The 22,719-nt window shown below is 41.2% G+C and overlaps 1 protein-coding gene across 1 annotated transcript in view; it reads left to right on the top strand.

Moving 5' to 3' along the window:
* The window catches only part of LOC101121769 (phosphatidylcholine translocator ABCB4), an 89,569-nt gene that overhangs the window by 40,420 nt on the left and 26,430 nt on the right, over window positions 1-22,719 (top strand). Inside the window, 2 exon segments of the mRNA XM_042249301.2 lie at window positions 1,556-1,711; window positions 5,326-5,472. Of these exon segments, the coding sequence (XP_042105235.2) occupies window positions 1,556-1,579 (24 nt within the window). The 3' untranslated portion in view covers window positions 1,580-1,711; window positions 5,326-5,472.

The following is a 22,719-nucleotide window of genomic DNA, read 5'->3' as shown; positions in this document are numbered from 1 at the left end:
ATCCAACCATCTCATACTCTGTCGTCCCCTTCTCCTTCTGCCTTCAATCTTTCCCAGCATCAGGGTATTTTCAAATGAGTCAGCTCTTCACATCAGGTAGCCAAAGTATTGGAGTTTCAGCTTTAGCATCAGTCCTTCCAATGAACACCAAGGACTGATTTACTTTAGGATAGACTAGTTTGATCTCCTTGCAGTCCAAGGGACTCTCAAGAGTCTCCTCCAACACCACAGTTCAAAAGCATCAATTCTTTGGTGCTAAGCTTTCTTTATAGTGCAACTCTCACATCCATACATGACTACTAGAAAAACCATAGCCTTGACTAGACAAACCTTTGTTAACAAAGTAATGTCTCTGCTTTTTAATGTGCTGTCTAGGCTGGTCATAACTTTTCTTCCAAGGAGCAAGAGTCTTTTAATTTCATGGCTGCAGTCACCATCTACAGTGATTTTGGAGCCCCCAAAAATGAAGTCAGCCACTCTTTCCACTGTTTCCCCATCTATATGCCATGAAGTGATGGGCCCAGATGCCATGATCCTAGTTTTCTGAATGTTGAACTTTAAGCCAACTTTTTCACTCTCCTCTTTCGCTTTCATCAAGAAGCTCTTCAGTTCTTCTTCACTTTCTGCCATAAGGGTGGTGTCATCTGCATATCTGAGGTTATTGATATTTCTCCCAGCAATCTTGATTCCAGCTTGTACTTCTTCCAGCCCAGCATTTCTCATGATGTACTCTGCATCGAAGTTAAATAAGCGGGTGACAATATACAGCATTGACATACTCCTTTTCCTATTTGGAACCAGTTTGTTGTTCCATGTCCAGTTCTAACTGTTGCTTCCTGACCTGCATATAGGTTTCTCAAGAAGCGGGTCAGGTGGTCTGGTATTCCCATCTCTTTCAGAATATTCCACAGTTTCTTGTGATCCAAACAGTCAAAGGCTTTGGCATAGTCAATAAAGCAGAAGGAGATGTTTTTCTGGAACTCTCTAGCTTTTTCGATGATGCAGTGGATGTTGGCGATTTGCTCTCTGGTTCCTCTGCCCTTTCTAAATCCAGCTTGAACATCAGGGAGTTCACGGTTCACGTATTGCTGAAGCCTGGCTTGGAGAATTTTGAGCATTACTTTGCTAGCGTGTGAGATGAGTGTAGTTGTGCGGTAGTTTGAGCATTCTTTGGCATTGCCTTTCTTTGGGATTGGAAAGAAAACTGACCTTTTCCAGTCCTGTGGCCACTGCTGAGTTTTCCACATTTGCTGGCATATTGAGCGTAGCACTTTCATAGCATCATCTTTCCGGATTTGAAATAGCTCAACTGGAATTCCATCACCTCCACTAGTTTTGTTCGTAGTGATGAGTACCACCTGAATATACTAGAAAAAAGCACTTTAAAAGGGTGAATTTCATGGTATGTGAATTTTGTCTCAATAAAGCTGTTATATCATTTTTTTTTTTGAAAAGCACCTAACACAAAATAGATCCCTGACAAATGATAGTTACTGGTTCTAAACTTGAAGGTTACATCCATCTGGACATACAGCTCAGCATTTTGTTCTTCCAGATTTCAGGAAACCAGCTCCAGTGAGAAGAATTTAAAGTCTCTCATGAAAGGCCTGCCGTGGGTTTGACTCATCCCATAGTTAGGCATTCTCTTCATAAAAGCCTGAGGAGTTCCCGACAGTATCAGAACGGCTTTGATGTGGAAACCAGTGAACTTGTAAGTTGTTTTTCAATTATCTTTCATTGTTTGGTTTCGCTGCTGAAGTCTGTAGCCTTGCAAGTACATTGTAGGCACAGAAGATTCCCACCATGAGCCATACCCTTCTTAAAAGAAGGAAATATCCAACAGTAATTGTACTTGTCAAAATTTGAAATCAGTTCCAATTAACAATGAATTTTCAATGAAAAGGGATCCTAAAACATAGTCTTTGTGCTTAGATGCTTAAAATTAAAACGAGATATTCCATTCATTTTTGAGATTCAGAGTAATACAAGGCTGGTCTAAAGCAAGAGACCCTAATATTTGCATAATCTATTATGTAGGATTACTTTTGATTGACTATGCTAGGAAACCCAGAGTAATATCAGTTTAAGAAAAATAAGCTTTTATTTCTCTTTCACATTTAAAAAAAAAAAAAAAAAACCAGGTGAGAAACCCAGGGTTACAATGGTAACTCCGCCATGGTTACCATGGACTCAAGCTCGTTTCATATTTATCCTCATTATCCTGGCATGTAGCTTTCATTCTCAGTAATCTAAAATGACTCTGGATGCTCCAGCCATCACATCTATGTTCCATGAAGTAAGAAAAAACAAAGATTTTCCAGACATCTCATACAGTACTTAAAAAAAAAAAATATGTCATTGGCCATAACTTGTCCATACTTAACATAACATGTCCATACTTAGCTACAAGGGAAGGTAGAAAACTGAACCTTTTTGCTATATGCATTGCTAGTCTGAGTGAAACTGGAATTCTCTTACTAGGGAAAAAGGACAGAGTAACCAGAAATAGCCAAAGTGTACATTCTTTAATATTTCTCACCTGAAACCTTGGGTTTTTTTTCTTTTTAGATAAACATCTTGCACTTTACAATACAAATTTTTACACAAATCTCATGTTTACAGTACAAAAGGCAAAGGACCTCAAGAGAAGTAACTGGGATATTATTAATTCAAGTTAACAGAAGCTTTTATAATAGAAAGGGAACACATTCCAAGAAAAGATATTTTATGGTTTTAAGAAACGATTTAGGAGTATATTTTGATGTTATTCCCTGATAGCTCAGTTGGTAAAGAATCTGCCTGCAATGCAGGAGACCCTGGCTCGATTCCTGGGTCAGGAAGATCCCCTGGAGAAGGGAAAACGTACCCACTCCAGTATTCTTACCTGGATAGTCCCATGGACAGAGGAGCCTGGTGGGCTACATCCAGTCCAAAAAGTCACAAAAGAGTTAGACTTGCCTTAGCAACTAAATAAAAATTAATAAAAGCTAAGTGTATTTTACCTCTTCTGGAGGTCTGAAGAAACTGATCCTACTGAGAGTTCATTGCGTCTGTTTTTCTCTGCCCGTGATGATATTCACCGCAGAGATAAGAAGGGCTCTTTTAGCAGTCTCAATCTTGGTGTATTTATGGAAAGAGAATAACATTGTATATTGTGCTGCTATATTATTATAAGTAAGATAGTCAGTTTCTCCCTTTTTGGCTGTGAAGTATTTGCTTCTCATTTTCTCGTTTGTCTGGATAGTTACACTGTTACATCTTTAGGGTCTGGTATTTTAGAGGAGCACTTCTCTTGGAGAAATGCAAAGAGGGGTAGGCAGAAAATGCCACAATCAATACAGCTGTCCTCGGTGCCATCATAGAGGGATAAACGGTGTGCCCAGGGAGAGGGGGAGATTAAATCTGATTAGAATGACTATTTGCTTGTGAAAAGCAGCCTGAGCTCCTTTATCAGGCTGGAGGCCAGGTCTAAAAGATAGGGCTAACTAGGGAGGGGAAAAAAACCCTAAAAATGCAGAGGAGAGGGGTGGTTTGAAAGCAAAGGGCTGAATAGAAACTATTCCTATGTTCTCTATTTCATAGAGACACAATTGTAACCTATTTAAACAACTGTAAGGCCACTGGTTTCCTTAGGCACATATGGTATCTAGTTTACTGTGAAAACACCTCTATAATCAAAATATTCTCCTTTTTATTTATTTATTTATTTTGATCACCCCACACTCCAGTACTCTTGCCTGGAAAATCCCATGGACGGAGGAGCCTAGTAGGCTGCAGTCCATGGGGTCGCTAAGAGTTGGACACGACTGAGCGACTTCACTTTCACTTTTCACTTTCGTGCATTGAAGAAGGAAATGGCAACCCACTCCAGTGTTCTTGCCTGGAGAATCCCAGGGACGGGGGAGCCTGGCGGGCTGCCGTCTATGGGGTCGCACAGAGTCAGACACGACTGAAGTGACTTAGCAGCAGCAGCAGCAGCACAGCCTGTGGAATCTTAGTTTCCTGACCAGGGATTGAACACAGGCCCTTGGCAGTGAAGGTGCTAAGAGAGTCTTAACCACTGGACTGCCAGGGAATTCCCTAGAATATTCTCCTTTATGTGACTTAAATCCCTCATGCTTGACCAAACGTCAGGCTCAGCACTTGCTGAGAAGCTGGTATGTGCCAGGCATTGGGCCGTTTCTAAGGAGATAAAGTGTTGGTCATTCAGTTAGTCTCTCAGTCGTATCCAACTCTTTGTGACCCCACGGACTGTAACCCACCAGGCTCCTCTGTCCATGGGATTTCCCAGCAAGAGTACTGCAGTGGGTTGCCATTTCCCTCTGCAGGGGATCTTCCTAACCCAGGGATCAAACCCAGGTCTCCTGCATTGCAGGCAGAGTCTTTTCCATCTGAGCCAGAGGGAAAGCCAAGACATCTTAAAGCCACAGAGACGTGTAAACAAACGGGGGGAAATCAGAAAACAAGTGACGCTATGAAGCAGAAGTCTGTAGGGAATGCAGAGCAAGGCAGTCTGCCCTGCCGTTAGTAGTGAAAGAAAAGGACGTGGGTACTTGAGTTGTGTGAGTTAGGACATGACACGGATGAGGTGCGAGGCAGGGTTCTGGGGTAAGGAGACCAGGCCCAGGTCTTCAGATGAATCACGGTGCCTTGTGTTGGTGAGGACCCTGAATTCATCTATTTGTGGGTCTTACCTTGTGTGACCCCAACATCATGACTTGAATTTTAGGGCATCTGGGGCCCAGATCCTGCTTCCGCTCACTTGCTGAGGCTGGGATAGAGAAAGGCTGGCCACAAGGCGAGGACTGCTTCTTGGGTGGTGGACTCCCCCGGCTCAGGCTGTGCAGTCCATCTGCTGTCACTCAGTCACTCGGTCACGTCCAGCTCTTTGCGACCCCATGGACTCCAGCATGCTAGGCTCCCCTGTCCCTCACTATCTTCTGGAGTTTGCTCAAACGCATGCCTATGTCAGTGATGCCATCCAACCATCTCATCCTCTGTCGTCCCCTTCCCCTCCTGCCTCCAGTCTTTCCCAGCATCAGGGTCTTTTCCAATGAGTGGACTCTTCGCATCAGGTGGTCAAAGTATTGGAGCTTCAGCATCAGTCCTTCCAGTGAATATTCAGGGTTGATTTCCTTTAGGATTGACAGGGACACAGTTAGCATCTTGTCACATCCTGTCTGACCCTCCCGTGGTCTGCTGTGGCCTAGGCATTCCCTCCGCCCAACTTGTAAGTTCCTGGAGGGCAGGCCAGGCCCTCTCCGGGTCCACGCTCTGGTGCCTGTGGTGTTGCTGCCTGTCCGTCTTGATGTGTGTGTGTTCTAGGATGAATCTGTGCCACCAGTGTCTTTTCTGAAGATCCTGAAACTGAACAAGACAGAGTGGCCCTACTTAGTGGTGGGAACCCTGTGCGCCGTTGCCAACGGGGCGCTCCAGCCGGCCTTCTCGGTCATCTTCTCAGAAATGATAGCGGTGAGTGTGGGAACACCACTGGGTGGCCTGAGTGAAATCACTTAGCCACGAACTCAGTCCTCATGCCCACCCGGTCCCCTCCGCAGTAAGGCAGCCTCCAGTGAACCTAAGCCAAAGGCTTTTACTCCCCGTGGAGGAAAGCCACAAGGCAAAAGAAAAAGCCGGCCAGTTATGCTGTCAAGGAAATTGGAAACTGTAAGATCCCTGGAGAAGGACATGGCAACCCCCTCCAGTAATCTTGCCTGGAGAATCCCATGGACAGAGGAGCCTGGCAGGCTACAGTCCATGGGGTTGCAAGAGTCGGACACGACTTAGCGACTAACCCCCACAAAAGATCTCTGAAGGAGGCATTCTATTCACTCTCCTCGTTCGGGTAACTGGGGTCAGGCCGTGATCCCCACCCTGTTTGTGGAGACAAGATGCTCACCTCACAGGGTGGTTGGGTGGTGGGGGTGGGGGAAGAGTTCACGTCTCAAGGGTTGAAGAGGCCAGGCTCTGGGCTCAGACCGACCTCACCATTTAATTGCTGTGCTAAGGTGCTTCAATCATATCTGACTCTTTGCAACCCTGTGGAGCCCAGCAGACTCCTCGGGTTCTTTACCATTAGCACCACCTGGGAAGCCCGCAGTTGCTGTGCAAACTTGGGCAAATGCTTCACCTTGCTGTACCTCAGTTTGTTCATCTGTAAAATGAACCTACCTCCTAGGATGGCTGATGATTAAGAGATGATAAAAACTATACTCCAATAAAAATTTTTAAAAAGAGAGGTGATATAAGTAACGATTAATATACAGAAAGCATTTCAGGGTGTCTACCTCAAAGTAAGTATTAAAAAGTGTTATTTACTACATCATTGTTCAGTAATCCTTACAAGGCTTGGAGAGGCTGAGACACAGAAGGAAAACTCCTACAATCCAATTGTTAAATTCCCTGAGGGACGTTTATCAGAAGTGATCAGAAATATCTAAGGCTCCATAAAATCCAACATTTATATTTTATGTCCTTAGTTAATCTCTAATGTTATTGGAGAGAATTTTTGTTAGAGTTGAATTATTCCCTGTCATATAAAGAATTTATTATGCTTCTGAATTAGAATGTTGGTCTGCAATTAAGACCACAAATTAAAAAATAAATGAATTAAGGAGAACCCACCAACTGTTTTTACAGTACAGAATAAGGCAATCCTTGACTCTCTTGCAATTCAAAAACAGTGTGGGCTGTATTTATATGGGGGGGTCTCTCCTTAGTGTCAAATGGAGCTTTTGGAGATTGAGTAGAAAACAAAATAAACCAGTCCTGCCCCAAAACAGTTTACTTTCTATTGGGACAGACGCATAACACACACACACAAAACAACTATATTACATGTCACAGGATCGCAGGCATTTTAAAAGCAGTGAGGCAGTGGAGGGGCTGGCACTGGGGGTGCTGTTTCGTGCAGTTTGGTCAGGAGAGACCTCTTTGGGCTGAGGCCCTATGGGGTGGGGGGAGGCAGGTGAGGGGCGGAAGGAGCTCAGGCAGAGGGAGCAGCAGGTGCAGAAGAAGGGGAATAAACGTGACGGTGCAGCCACACGCGGTCCACGTGCAGCGTTCCAGCCCATGGCAGTAACCACGCACAGTGAGTCCCCGACATACGAACCTTCAGGTTGTGAACTTGCAAAGGTGCAGACTCACATGCCAGGCCCTGTACGCCAGCTGTTGCACTACTGTACTTTACAGGGTTCTGTACTATAAGATTAAAAATATTTCCTTCATTTTTTGTGTTTGTGTTTTATGTATGCATTATTTGTACAGTAAGTATTATAAACCTGTTACTATGCAGCTGATCGTGTTTGTTGGAGTATCTAGGCTAACTTTGTTGGATTTACAAAAAAAAATAATAATAATTTGATTTAAAAATGGATAGAAGGCCTTAATAGACATTTTTCAAAGATGAGGTACAAATGACCAACAGTGTGTGAAAAGACACTGAGCATGACTAATCATCAAGCAGATGAAATCAAAATCCCAAAGTTATCACCTGATACTCTTGTTCAGTCGCTCAGTCATGTCCAGCTTTGCAAGCCCATGGACTGCAGTATGCCAGGCTTCCCTGTCCTTCACTATCTCCAGGAACTTACTTAAACTCATGTCCACTGGGTCCATGCACTGAGTCAGTCCATCGTCCATCCAACTATCTCATCCTCTGTCTCCCTCTTCTCCTGCCCTCAGTCTTTCCCAGCATCAGGGTCTTTTCCAGTGAATCGGCTCTTTGCATCAGATGGCCAAAGTATTGGAGCTTCAGCTTCAGCATCATTCCTTCCAATGAATATTCAGGGTTGATTTCCTTTAGGATTGACTGGTTTGACCTTGCTGTCCAGGGGACTCTCAAGAGTCTTCTCCAGCACCATAGTTTGAAAGCATCAATACTTCAGTGCTCAGCCTTCTTTATGGTCCAACTCTCATATCACATCTGTACATGACTACTGGAAAAGCCATAGCTTTGACTATATGGACCTTTATTGACAAAGTGATATCTCTACTTTTTAATATGCCAAGTTTGTCATAGCTTTTTTTCAAGGAGCAAGCGTCTTTTCATTTCAAGGCTGCAGTCACCATCTGCAGTGATTTTGGTGCCCAAGAAAATAGTCTGTCACTGTTTCCATTGTTTCCCCATCTATTGGCCATGAAGTGATGGGACCAGATGCCATGATCTTAGTTTTTTGAATGTTGAGTTTCAAGCCAGCTCTTTCATTCTCTTCTTTCATCTTCATCAGGAGGCTCTTTAGGTCCTCTTTGCTGTATGCCATTAGGGTGGATCTGCATATCTGAGGTTATTGCTGTTTCTCCTGGCAATCTTGTTTCCAGCTTGTGATTCATCCAGCCTAGCATTTCTTATGAGGTACTCTGCATGTAAGTTAAATAAGCAGGGTGACAATATACAGCCTTGACATATTCCTTTCCAATTTTGAACCAGTCCTATGTTCCACGTGTCCGTTTCTGACTGTTGCTTCTTGACCTGCATTCAGGTTTCTCAGGAGGCAGGTAAGGTAGTCTGGTATTCCCATGTCTTTAAGAATTTTCCACAGTGTTGTGATACACACAGTTGAAGGCTTTTGCATAGTCAGTGAAGCAGATGTAGATGTTTTTCTGAAATTCCCTTGCTTTTTCTATGATCCAGCACATATTGGCAATTTTATCTCTGGTTCCTCTGCCTTTTCTAAATCTAGCTTGTATGCCTGGAAGTTCTCAGTTCACATTCTGTTGATGCCTACCTTGAAGGATTTTGAGTGTTACCTTGCTAGCATGTGAAATGAGTGCTATTCTTTGGCATTGCCCTTCTTTGGGATTGGATTGAAAACTGACCTTTTCCAGTCCTGTGGCCATTGCTGAGTTTTCCAAATTTCCTGGCATATTGAGTGCAGCACTTTAACAGTATCATCCTTTAGGATTTGAAATAGCTCAGCTGGAAGTCCATCACCTCCACTAGCTTTGTTCTTAATAATGCTTCCTAAGGCCCACTTGACTTTACACTCCAGGATGTCTGGCTCTAAGTGAGTGACCACACCATCGTGATTGTCTGGGTCATTAAGGCCTTTTTTGTATAGTTCTGTGTATTCCTGCCACCTCTTCTTAATCACTTCTGCTAGGTCCATACCATTTCTGTCCTTTATTGTTCCCATCTTTTCATGAAATGTTCCCTTCGTATCTCTAATTTTCTTGAAGAGATATCTAGTCTTTCCTATACTTGTTATGATGGCCATAGTTAAACAACCAAACAGGTGCTAGTGAGGCTGTGGAGAAATCAGAACCCTGTGCTTTGTTGGTGGGAATGTAGAATGATATGCTATGGAAAACAGTGTAGAGATGCTCAAAAAATTTAAAATAGAATAGCTATATGATCTAGCAGTCCCTCTTCTGGATATTTATCTAGAAGAACTGAAATCAAGGTCTTAAGATTTGTACTCCTGTGTTCATTGTAGCCATCTGCACAGTTCCAGAGGTGGAAACAACATAGATGTCCCTTGATGGGGAAATGGATGATTAAAATGTGGTATATACATACCATAGGGTATCATATACTCCTCCTGGAAGAGGGAAATCCTGTCAGATGCTGCAACATGAATTACCTTTGAGGGTGTTATACTGGGCAGAATAAGCCAGTCATAGAAGGAGCAGCACTTCATGATTCTAATCATAAAAGGTTCTGAAGTAGTCGTATTCTTAGAAGATGAAAGCGGAATGGTGGTCGCCAGGGACTGAAGAAAAGGGGAAAGGGTTGTTAGTAATGAGTATAGAATTTCAGTCACGAGATGGAAAAGTTCTAGAGATGTGTAAAATAATGTGCATATAGTTAACAGTGCTGTATTGTACACTTAAAAGTTTGCTAAGGTAGAGTTCATGTTGTGTTTTTTACCGTAAAAAATAATGAAGAACTTTATCAAAAAGATGCTGTAAAGAATGTAGAAAGATAAATCATAGATTCTGAGAAGAGAGAAGTCACACAACCTGCAAATAATTTGTACTAAGAATGAAAAAGTCCTTAGACCAGTAAATAATGTAAATACACCAAGAGAAAAATGGACAAATGGGACTTCCCTGCTGATCCAGTGCAAGGGGTGTAGTTTCAGTCCTTGGTTGGGGAACTAAGATCCCACATGCCACGGGGGCTGGCAGTCAATCAATCAGTAAGAAAATAAGACAAAAGATATGAATGGACATATTACAGAAAAGGTAATACATACTGCTAATATTAATAATATGAAGAGATGTTAAACATCATTAATTATCAGAAAACATAAGACGGTAATAAGATAGCATTTAGCACACATTTGTGGAAAATTTTTAAAGTTCTGATGATATTAAGTATATATTGATTTACTATCTTCTGACTTGGATATTGCTATAATCCTTTTACTAAATCGTCTCCATTTATTGCTTGGTTGAGTAGATGTCTTCAGGTAGCTTTCATTTCTTCCCCCAAGAGGAGCTCATTGATTCCTCATGTTTGAGAATGTTTAGTGCCAGAGTCCAGCCCCAGTGGATCCAGGGAATTCGAAGCGGGGATGGAGTCAGCATCCTAGAAAAGAGCTATTTAATTAGAAATATAAAGAGAGATTAGGAAAAAAATAGTATAGTAAGAAAATTAGTGGAGAAAAGAGGCTGAATAACTTGGTTTACGTGGAAAGCCAATAAAACTCCAAGACAAGGAGTTTGCACTGCCTACGTAGGCCACCAGCGCCCACTTGAATAGCGGAGGGTGGCCCACCTTGGGCTCCCTCTCGCGTGGGTCTTAGAAGCCAGGGCAAGTAAGTAGACATGGCGAGCCTCCACACTCCAGATGGGAATTCAGCCAGAAAAGAAGAGAACGAGAAAAGACCACATGGGGAAAACCAGTCTTTCCAGGAACTGGTCCCGTTTCTTTATTTTTCAGGTCCGCTTATATACTTTTAGTTATACATAGAGATAAATGCAAGAAACAGAGTCATGCAGGGTCAGCTTCTCAGACCCTTATCAGCATATCTTTGTTCTTACAAGGGTCTTACATTTGTTTACAATATCTTCTGGTCTGATTAACATTTTATGGCCCCACCTTTATTTCTATTGATAAAGGTTAATCGATCAGAAAACTTGTTTCCCCTTAAGATCTATTTAGTCTGAAGATAGTGATAAAGTTACATTTTTACATAGCAAGGACACTGTGATTTATAACAAAGAAAGAGGAGTACAGTGATCTATAACAAAAGAGAAAATTCATTAACTCAAAAAGTCTAGTATTGCTAACATCAAAACTACTATATTTCTTTTTCTACATTCCAATTACATTGATTAACATACTCCCAGGTGCCTAAGGATATGGAGGCCTGGCGGCAATCATTAACTCAGCAATGAAACCCTGTACCAACATGATTTTTATCTTTAGAAAAACCCTATGCTAACTAAGACTTTCAAAATACTCCAAACTCTCTGTGCTGTTTATGGTTGAGAGGCTGTAAACAATCATGTATGTAGTAGCAAGAGTGTGGATAATCCTGTCACATAAGCTAGTCTGCCAGCAGAGAGGTTGGACCTGAGACACCCTTGTCACACCCAGGAGATTTATTATCTGGAGTCCTAAGTTAACTCCTTTACAGAGAGAGGTGGTGGGGGATAGCCCCCTGTAAAGTCAGAGGTGTAGGTGAGAGCATAAAGCAGTAAAGTAGGCAGACTGTGGTTTTGGGGGTACAGGGGGTACTGTGGCTCGGGAACAGGGGGTCTCCTGAGGCTTGATCCCACCTTTGCGTATGCCGAGCCTCCTTCCTCATGACCTTTGCCACAGGCAGAGTTTCTCATGCTGGCTCCTGGCAGTTTACCATTTATACTTGAAGACCACCTTGACCAGGTAGAGTAAATCATTAATACTAACTTGAGTACAGAATGCAGGGAAAGTGTAGAAAAGAGAATTTTTATAGGGAGTTGAGGAAGGAAGCTATTCCTGTGGAACATTTGTTTGTGACTCTATAAGTTAAAGGAGATATTAATGTCATCTTTCCCACTAGTCCATGTGGTCCCTGAAAAAGGGATGGTACCTGCCATACAGAAGAGCAGATACAACTAAAACTGTAAGTAGGTTGATTAGACTAGAGGAATTTACAGCACTAGAGAATACATTTTAAGTTCTTGACAGTCCACTAAGATTGTATTAATAACTTCTCATTTTTTCTTCATATTTCCCGAATCTTCGGGTTTCATATCCATTTGACCCCTAGTATTTTGAAAAGGAGACTGATTTTTCAGATATCATAAGTAGATTCATGTTATGATCTTTAGAGATGGCTGATAATGATCTTTTTCTGAATATATATATATATATATATATATATATATATACACACACACACACACACACACATATATGTTAAGAAATGAAAGTTCAATGACTTTAATTTTTGGTTCTAAAAAGTTACATCTAAACTTTGGATTTTTTCCCCCTTACATTCTAAACACTTGGTAGAAATATATAAATTATTTTTGCTTTAATTTCAGGTGAGAATATGCAGGTTTCCATCTTTCAGGATGGGTATTAAAGCATATAGGTCTTTTAACCTTTCAGGAGGAAGTGTATACCCGAATTTTAGCATACGTATGTTATTTTTCTACTAAAAAGACCTGTGTTCAATGTTAGAAATAGATTCTTAGATTTGAAGATTCTACATACATTTTGGGAATTAAAAAAATTTGTTGTGTGATACTTAAATTATCTTAAGATACTTAAGTACTTAAACTTAAGATACTTAAGTACTTAAACCTAGACTTAACAGATTATTAACATATTAATATATTTATTTTTTCTGAAGTAGTGTAAACTACACCTGTTAGAACATTTTAGGCCTTGGTATGTCAGTATGAACCTCTTTAAAAAGTTCCTTTTTTAATATTTGAATATCTTCTTTTTATTGGATTATAATTAATTTACAGTGTTGTATAGTTTCTTCTGTACAATAAAGTGAATCAGCTATATGTGTACATATATCCAAACCCTCCTGGACTTCCCTCCTCCTCACCTCTTTCCCACCCATTTAGGTCATCACAGAGCTCAGCTTCCTGTGGTTTATAGCAGGTTCCTATTAGCTATCCATTTTATACATTTGTTGTTGATGTTCAGTCGCTCAGTTGTATCTGACTCTTTTCGACCCCCTGGACTGCAGCACACCAGGCTTCCCTGTCCTTCACCATCTCCCAGCTTGCTCAAACTCATGTCCATTGAGTTGGTGATGCCATCCAATCATCTCATCCTCTCTTGTCCCCTTCTCCTTCTGCCTTCACTCTTTCCCAGAGTCAGGGTCTTTTCCAGTGAGTCAGTTCTTTGCATCAGGTGGTCAAAGTGTTGGAGCTTCAGCTTCAGTCCTTCCAGTGAATATTCAGGATTGATTTCCTTTAGGATGGACTGGATTGATCTCCTTGCAGTCCAAGAGACTCTCAAGAGTCTTCTCCAACACCACAGTTCAAAAGCATCAATTCTTCAGCACTCAGCTTTCTTAATGGTCCAATTCTCACATCCATAGACAACTACTGAAAAACCATAGCTTTGACTATATGGAGATTTGTTGGCAAAGTAATGTCTCTGCTTTTTAATATGCTATCTAGATTGGTCATGACTTTTCTTCAAGGAGCTTTTCATTTCATGGCTGCAGTCACCATCTGCAGTGGTTTTGGAACCCAGGAAAATAAAGTCTCACTGTTTCCACTGTTTCCCCATCTGTTTGCCATGAAGTGATGGGACCAGTTGCCATGATCTTAGTTTTTTGAAAGTTGAGTTTTAAGCCAGCTTTTTCACTCTCCTCTTTCTTTCATCAAGAGGCTCTTTAGTTCCTCTTTGCTTTCTGCCACAAGGATAGTGTCATCTGCATTTCTGAGGTTATTGATATTTCTCCCGGCAATCTTGATTCCAGCTTGTGCTTCATCCAGCCTGGCATTGCTCATAATGTACTCTGAATATAAGTTAAATAAGCAGGGTGATGATATGCAGCCTTAATGTACTCCTTTCCCAATTTTGAACCAGTCCATTGTTCCATGTCCGATTCTAACTGTTGCTTCTTGACCTGCATACAGATATCTCAGGAGGCAGTTGAGGTGGTCTGGTATTCCCATCTCTTTAAGAATTTTCCAGAGTTTGTCGTGATCTACACAGTCAGAGGATGATAGTTGGATGGTATCACTGACTCACAATGGACATGAGTCTGAGTAAACTCTGGGAGTTGGTGATGGACAGGGAGGCCTGACATGCTACAGTCCATGGGGTCACAAAGAGTTGGACATGACTGAGTGACTGAACTGAAGGGAACACAGTCAAAAGATTTAGCATAGTCAATGAAGCAGAAGTAGTTGTTTTTCTGGAATTTCTCTTGCTTTTTTCAACACTTGCCAGCAGTTGTTGGCAATTTGATCTCTGCTTTCTCTTCCTTTTCTGAAACCAGCTTGAACACCAGGAAGTTCACGGTTCATGTATTGCTGAAACCTGGCTTGGAGAATTTTGAGCATTACTTTACTAGTGTGTGAGATGAGTGCAGTTGTGTGGTAGTTTGAGCATTCTTTGGCATTGCCTTTCTTTGGGATTAGAATGAAAACTGACCTTTTCCAGTCTTGTGGCCACTGTTGTTTTCCAAATTTGCTGGCATATTGATTGCAGCACTTTCACAGCTTCATCTTTTAGGCTTTGAAATGGCTCAACTGGAATTCCATCACCTCCACTAGCTTTGTTCATAGTGATGCTTCCTAAGGCCCACTTGATTTCACATTCCAGGATGTCTGGCTCTAGGTGAGTGATCACACTGTCGTGGTTATCTGGGTTATTAACATCTTTTTTGTATAGTTCTTCTTGTATTCTTGCCACCTCTTCTTAATCTTTTCTGCTTCTTTAGGTCCACACCGTTTCTGTCCTTTATTGTGCCCATCTTTGCATGAAATGTTTCCTTGATATTTCTAATTTTCTTGGAAGGGATCTCTAGTCTTTCCCACTCTATTGTTTTCCTCTTTCTTTGCACTGATCACTTAGGAAGGCTCTTTTATCTCTCCGTGCTCTTTGGAACTCTGCATTCGCATGGGTATATCTTTCCTTTTCTCCTTCACCTTTAGCTTCTCTTCTTTTCTCAGCTATTTGTAAGGCCTCCTCAGACAACCATTTTGCCTTTTGCATTTCTTTTTTCTTGGGGATGATTTTGCTTACCACCTCCTATACAGTGTTACAACCTCCATCCATAGTTCTTCAAATACTCTATCAGATCTAATCCCTTGAATCTATTAGTCACTTCTACTGTATAATCATAAGGAATTTGATTTATGTCATTTCTGAATGGTCTAGTGGTTTTCCCTACTTTCTTCAATTTAAGTCTGTATTTTGCAATAAGGAGTTCATGATCTGAGCCACAATCAGCTCCCAGTCTTGTTTTTGCTGACTGTATAGAGCTTCTCCATCTTTGGCTGCAAAGAATATAATCAATCTGATTTTGGTAATGACCATCTGGTGATGTCCATGTGTAGAGTCGTATCTTATGTTGTTGGAAGTGAGTGTTTGCTATGACCAGTGTGTTCTCTTGGCAAAACTCTGTTAGCCTTTGCCCTGCGTCATTTTGGCCTCCAAGGCCAAACTTGCCTGTTACTCCAGGTACCTCTTAACTAACTACTTTTTCATTCCAGTCCCCTTTGATGAAAAGGACATCTTTTTTTGGTGTTAGTTCTAGAAGGCCTTGTGGGTGTTCATAGAACCATTCAACCTCAGCTTCTTTGGCATTGGTCGTTGGGGTATAGACTTGGATTACTGTAATATTGAATGCTTTGCCTTGGAAACAAAACAAGATCATTCTGTTGTTTTTGAGATTGTACCCAAGTACTTCATTTCAGAGTTGTTGTTTTGTTTTGTTTTGTTTTGTTTTCTGAGTGTGAGGGCTACTCCATTTCTTCTAAGGGATTCTTGCCCACAGCAGTAGGTATAATGGTCATCTGAATTAAATTTGTCTATTCCAGTCCATTTTAGTTCACTGATTCCTAAAATGTCAGTGTTCACTCTTGCCATCTTCTGTTTGACACTTCCAATTTACCTTGATTCATGGACCTAATCCTTCAGGTTCCTATGCAGTATTGTTCTTTACAGCATCGGACTTCACCTCCATCACCAGTCACATCCACAACTGGGCATTGTTTTTGCTTTGGCTCTGCCTCTTCGTTCTTTCTGGAGCTATTTCCCCACTCTTCTTCAGTAACAATTGGGCACCTACCAACCTGGGGAGTTCATCTTTCAGTGTCATATCTTTTTGCCTTTTCATGCTGTTCATGGGGTTCTGAAGGCAAGAATATTGAAGTGGTTTGCCATTCTCTTCCCCAGTGGACCATGTTTTGCCAGAACTTTCCACCATGACCCGTCCGACTTGGGTGGTCTTAGATGGCATGGCTCATAGTTATCATTGAGTTAGAGAAGGCTGTGATCCATGTGATCAGTTTGGTTAGTTTTCTGTGATTGTGGTTTTCAGTCTGTCTGCCCTCTGATGGATAAAGGTAAGACGCTTGTGGAAGGTTTCTGATGGGAAGGACTGGCTGTGGGTGAATCTGGATCTTGCTGTGATGGGTGGGTCAGTAAATCTTTAATCCAATTTTCTGCTGATGGGTGGGACTGTGTTCCCTCCCTTTCAGTGCCATGAACCCACAGCAGGTCATTGTTGACCCATGCCTCTGCTGGACAGTCTGGGACGCTCCTAGGCAAGTTTGGCTCACTCTCTTATGGGGTTACTGCTCCTTTCTCCTGGGTCCTGGTGTGCACAAGTTTTTGTTGTACCCTCCAAGAGTCTGGTCCCCAGTCCTGTGAAAGTTCTGTAATCAAATCCCACTGGCCTTCAAAGTCAAGTTCCCTGGGGATTCTCAGTCCCTTTGCTGGATCCCCAGGTTGAGAAATCTGCTTTGGGCCTTAGAACTTTTGCAACAGTGCGAGAACTTCTTTGCTATAACTGTTCTCCAGTTTGTGGGTCATCTGCTTGGTGGCTGTATGGTTGGGCTAATGGCAGCCTCCTCCAAGAGGCCTTAGGCCACATGCTGTGCCTCCCAGGTCTGCTGCAGCCAGAGCCCCTGTCCCCACAACAGGCTACTGTTGACCCATGCCTCCGCAGGAGACACTCAAACACTCAAAGGCAGGCATGAGTCAGTCTCTTGTGGGGTCTCTGGGTCCTGGTGCACACAAGGTTTTGTTTGAGCCCTCCGAGAGTCTCTGGTGGGTATGGGGATTGATTCTACACGTGATTTCTCCCCTCCTACCATCTTGTTGGGGCTTCTCCTTTGCCCTTGGATGTGGGGTATCTTTTTTTGGTGGGATCCAATATTCTCCTTTCAATAACTGCTCAGCAGCTAGTTGGAATTTTGGAGTTCTTGCAGAAGATAAGTGCATGTCCTTCAACTCTGCCACCTTAGAGGTCTGTTTTGATGCCTGCAGTTTTATAATGTGGTTTGGAATCAGCAATAATGATAACCTCTAGTTTTGTTTTTCTTTCTCAAGATTGTTTTGGCAATGCAAGATCTTTTGTATTTCCATACAAATTTTAGAATTTATTTGTTCTAGTTCAGTAAAAAATGCCATTGTCATTTTGATAGGAATTGTATTGAATCTATAGATTGCCTTGTGTAGTATGGTCATTTTAACATTATTCTTCCAATCAAAAAACATCTGTTTGAGTCACCTGCAATTTGTGGTCTTATAATTTTCTAAATTCAGTATTAATATTTTACCACCTTGTTTAGTTAGATTTATTCCTAGGTATTTCAGTCCTTTTGATATGATTGTGAATGGGATAATTTCCATAGTTTTCCTTGTTGATAGTTTTTAGTGTTTAAAAATGCAGTGGATTTCTGTATATTAATTTAGCATCTTGCAAATTTATTGAACTCATGAGGAGCTCTAGTAGTTTTCTGCTGGCATCTTCAGGATTTACTGCGTTTAATATCATGTCATCTGTAAATGGTGACAATTTTACTTCCTCCTTTCCAATTTGGATTCCTTGTATTTTTTTCTTCTCTTCTTCAGCTAGGACTTTGAAAACTATGTTGAATAAACCATGTTGAGTGATGAGAGTAGGTGTATCCTTGTCTTGTTCCTGATCTCAGCAGAGATGCTTTCAACTTTTCACTGTTGACTGTGATGTTAGCTGTGGGCTGGCTGTGTATGGCCTTTAGTGTGTTGATGTATGTTCCCTCTCCAGTTAGTCTACACTGAGCTTCCAGCCGTTTGTCAGTTATAGCTCATAGCATTTCTGTTGGTGCTGGTTCTAACTTCAGGCTTCTGCTCTACTGTGCTGTCAGTGAGTCTCTGCATTTCACGGTCTCTCTAGGCTCAGACAGTAAAGCGTCTGCCTACAACATGGGAGACCTGGGTTCGATCCCTGGGTTGGGAATAACCTCTGGAGATGGAAATGGCAACCCACTCCAGTACTCTTGCCTGGAAAATCCCATGGATGGAGGAGCCTGGTAGGCTACAGTCCATGGGGTTGCAAAGAGTCAGACACAACTGAGCAACTTCTCTTTCACTTATCAGTGTTCAAGGTAGCAGTTTGGCCGGTGACCTCAATTCTCTGATTATTCTAAGAGGAATTGATTTTTCAGTTTGTTCACGTTTTTTTCTTGTTGTGAGGATGGAATTGATGCTTTCAAGCTCTTTACATGCAGAACTAGAAATCAGAATTATTCTTTGGATTTATTTTGGTCATTGCATGCTACTTAGGTGGAAACATGAATTATTGATTTTAAGCCTTTCTTTCCTCAACTCCACATTTAAAGCTGTGAATTTCCTTCAAAGTACTAAATTAGATATATTCCAAAGATTTTGATGTTATGTTTTCATTATCAGTTGAAATATTTTCTGATTTTGTTTGTAATTTCTTTTGCCATGGATTATTAATTTTCCAATAATTGGATATTTTCCTAGATACCTTATTGTTCCTGATTTCTAATTTAATTCCAATCTGGTCAAAGGAATATACTCTTACGTTTTCAGATTTTTTTAATGTATTGAGTCTTTTTTTTTTTTAATGTATTGAGTCTTGTGTAATGGCCCTATGTATGATCTGCCTTGGTGACTATTTTGTGCTCTTTAAAGTCTATATTGTATTCTGCAATTGTTGGGTATAGCGTTCTATAAGCCATTAGGTCAGGGTGGCTGATGCTTTATTTAGATCTGCTGAAGTCTTAGAGATTTTTAAAAATTATTCTATTATTCTCTGATAGAGGATATAATAATCTTTAGATAGGATTGAGGATATGTCTGTTTTCCTTTTTAGTTCTCTCTGGTCTGCCTCATAGGGTTTTGAACCTCAATTACTAGGAACATACACATTCACTTGATATGTTTTTCTGATACATCTTTATTATCTCGAAGTCTTTTATCTGAATGTAGTATAGCCACCTTTCAGCTTGCAGCTTTTAGCTTTCTCATAGTAGTGTTTATGTAGCCTATCTTTTTCCATTCTTTTACTCAAAGATGGTGATACAGTTCTGTCTTGTTCTGTCACCCTCTGGGACCCCTTGAACTGCCAGGCTCTTCTGTCCGTGGGATTCTCCAGGCAAGAATATTGGAGCAGGTTGCCATTTCCTACTCAGGGGATCTTCCTGACCCAGGGATCGAACCTGCATTGGCAGGTGGATTCTTTACTGCTATCGCCACCTGGGAAGCCCTAGAGACTCCACAGATAGGATGCAGATGGCTGTTAATGTAGTAACTTTTAATCGGAAAGTTTAGTCCTTTAATATAACTTTTCATATGGTTGGAGTATTAATCTATTTTTGTATATTTTTCTAATTGTTCCCTTTTTTCCTCCTTTCCTGTTATTGGTTTGAATTTTAATAACATTATATTGATTCCTCAATTCCCGTTTCTAGGCAAACAGTTCTTCAAAAGTGTTTCACATTGGGCATATTTTCAAGGCTGTTTGGAGAGTGAATGACTTTGGAAGATAGAAGCATCCTTACTCCCCGTTGTAAGTGGTTTGGTCCCCTGAGGTCAGGTTTCCTCCCCTAGAGTGCATCCACTGTGTGTTAAGGTGTCATCTAGCCGTCTTCACACTGCCTGTGGAAACTGGGGCTCAGGATGCAGGGATCAGAATGCCGATACTCTGCCTGCTGCTGTTGCTGTGATGATGAACTTTATGTCTCACCCCAGAGAGTTTTGTCGTTACCTGTGCTCTCATGATGCCATGCAGGCCGACTTGCTGATTCGCAAGTGGAGTGGATCTCGGGCCCCTCATGTCCTGACACCATTACCCCCTCCTCTTCATCTGTGTTGTTGCCTCACAGATGGCACATCCTCGTACTTTACAGATGCCACGGTTCACAGAATTTTCAACTTAAATAGTCTTATGTCGTTTAAATAGTTAAAAAAGAAATACACATTTTACCTGTAACCATATATTTACCACCTCTTTTGTCCTTCCTGCCTTTCTTAAGATGGTAGTTACATGGTGCCACCATGACCCTTGACCCTAAAGAACTTCTTTCAGCGTTTCTTTAATGAAGGTATTTTGGCAGTGTAATCTCTAAGTTTTTGTTCTATAGAAGTGTCTTTAAAAAGCATTTTTGACATGTGTTTGGCAGCATACAGAATTCTGGCTTGCTTTTTTTTTTAGCACCTTTAATGTGTCATTACATTGTCTTTTGGCCTTTCATGTGTCTGCTGAGAAGCTGTTCTTCATTTAATCATCCTTTTCCTATATGTATTTTGTCATTTTCCTCTACTGTTTTTTGTTTTGTTTTTTATTAACTTGGTGTTTTTTTTCCGGGGTGGGGGGGGGTACCCTGTCAACTGATACCTTTTACTAATTCAGGGAGGTTTTTGCTCATCATTTCATCAGGTAATTTCCTATTCTGTTTTCTTTCCTTTTCTCTATGACTCTATATTTCCCCTCAGGTCTCTGAGTCTCTGATCATTTTTCTAAAGTTTTGGGGTTTTTTTTATTTGGCCATGACACATGGGTTGCTGGATCACAGTCCCAGACCAGGGATTGAACTGGACCATCGGCAGTGAAAGCAGAGTCTTAACCACTGGACCATGGAGAAGTTCCCATTTTTCTTCATTCGTTTTCTCTTCCTTCTTCCAATTTAATTTTAGATTTGTCTTCAGTGACTCCTTGATGTCTCCTTTCTGCTGTTAAGCCCACTTAGTTAATTTTTCATTTCAGGTTCAGAATTTTCACTTGGCAGTTTAACAGTAATTATTTCCTTGCTGAATTCCAAATTTGTCCACATACTATGGACCCATCATCTTTGTAACCCTTGCACATGTTTATAATAGGTGTTTTGGAGTTCTTGTCTGCAGATAGCATCATTTTAATCATGTCTGTGCTGATTTCTGATGACTACTTTTTCGTTTGTTTCTTTTTATGTCTAATGAATTTTGATTGGATAGTGAACATTATGAAGAATGCCTTGTAAAGACTCTGGGTTCTTTTATATTCTTCCCAAGAGTCCGTTCTGCTCTAAAAGGCAGTTAACTTTGGCCAGATTCAGACTTCGCACTCAGGCACCACTGTGGGGGGCTGCAGCTGAAATTCCCACCCCGTCTGCCATCCATGGGGTGTCTGGTTTGTTTTGGTTGTCTTCTCCTGGGGCTGCACAATTGAGTGGTGAGCCGCATCTTGGGGCTGACTTTGTCTCTAAATTCCAGGGCTTAGGTCCTCTGGAGAAGAAAATGGCAACTCACTCCAGTGTTCTTGCCTGGAGAATTCCATGGACAGAGAAACCTGGAGGGCTACAATCTGTGGGGTGGCAGAGTCAGACATGACTGAGCGACTAAAACAGCAACAACATCATGTCCTCTGTAGCCTCTTTACCTAGGATTTCCCTTCTAACTTTCTGATTAGTTTACGAGCCTAAACCCTGGTGTTTGCTATCTCAAGCAAGTGAATGTACTGTTCCTTGCAGCTCCCATCGGCAAAAAGCTGTAAATGTGCAAACCTCATTCGTGGCACTTTGACTTTTAACAGAAGCTTCCTTCTAGCTTCTACTTGCTTTTTGTTCTTCCTGAGAGGTTTCAAATATTGGGTTTAAATAATGTTCTCTCAGATTTCATAATTAGAGAAGAGAGTTATTCTAACTTTCTGCCATCCCTCCACTTCCTTTTTATAATAATCTTCAAAACACATTGCTTCTTAGCCCTAAGTAGAACAATCCCAAGCTGAGTAATGTAGGTTTATTTTGTAAGCAGGAACTGTCATTTAGAAATGCTTCATTTGTGTCTGAAAGTCAAGAAAAATTCTTTTTTCCTTTTTAAAGAATGGGTGTATATAAATCTGGGAAGCTTTTATTTTAGAAATAAATGCTTAAAAGAATCAAATACCAATTATCACTATAAGCTTTTTTGTATATTTTGACCACTTTTTTCTATTACAATTTTAGGATGCTTTTTTGAAAATCATTCTAAATGAGGGCATTAAATCCCTATGGAGTGGCCTTCCTCATACGTTGTAAGTTGAAATTTAGTGTTTTTCTTACTTAGTAATGGTGGTGGTTTTGTTTTGCTTTATCAGTATGATGGGACAACATCATGCGTTTTTAATATCAGAACTTTTCATTTTCTAGAGCATTGTTTTGTGATTCTCACACTACCCCACATTCGGTGAGTTGCTAGAAGCACTCACAGGATGTATACTAATGTCTGTGGTTTATTACCGCAAAAGGCATGAAGCGGAATCAGTGAGGGGAGAGGCGTGAACTGGAATCAGTGAGGGGAGAGGCGTGAACTGGAATCAGTGAGGGGAGAGG

The sequence above is a fragment of the Ovis aries genome, chromosome 4, assembly GCF_016772045.2.
Source record: "Ovis aries strain OAR_USU_Benz2616 breed Rambouillet chromosome 4, ARS-UI_Ramb_v3.0, whole genome shotgun sequence".
In the NCBI taxonomy this organism is placed as follows: Eukaryota; Metazoa; Chordata; class Mammalia; order Artiodactyla; family Bovidae; genus Ovis; species Ovis aries.
The sequence above is the reverse complement of the archived record's forward strand: the minus strand, read 5'-3'. Positions and strand labels throughout refer to the sequence as shown.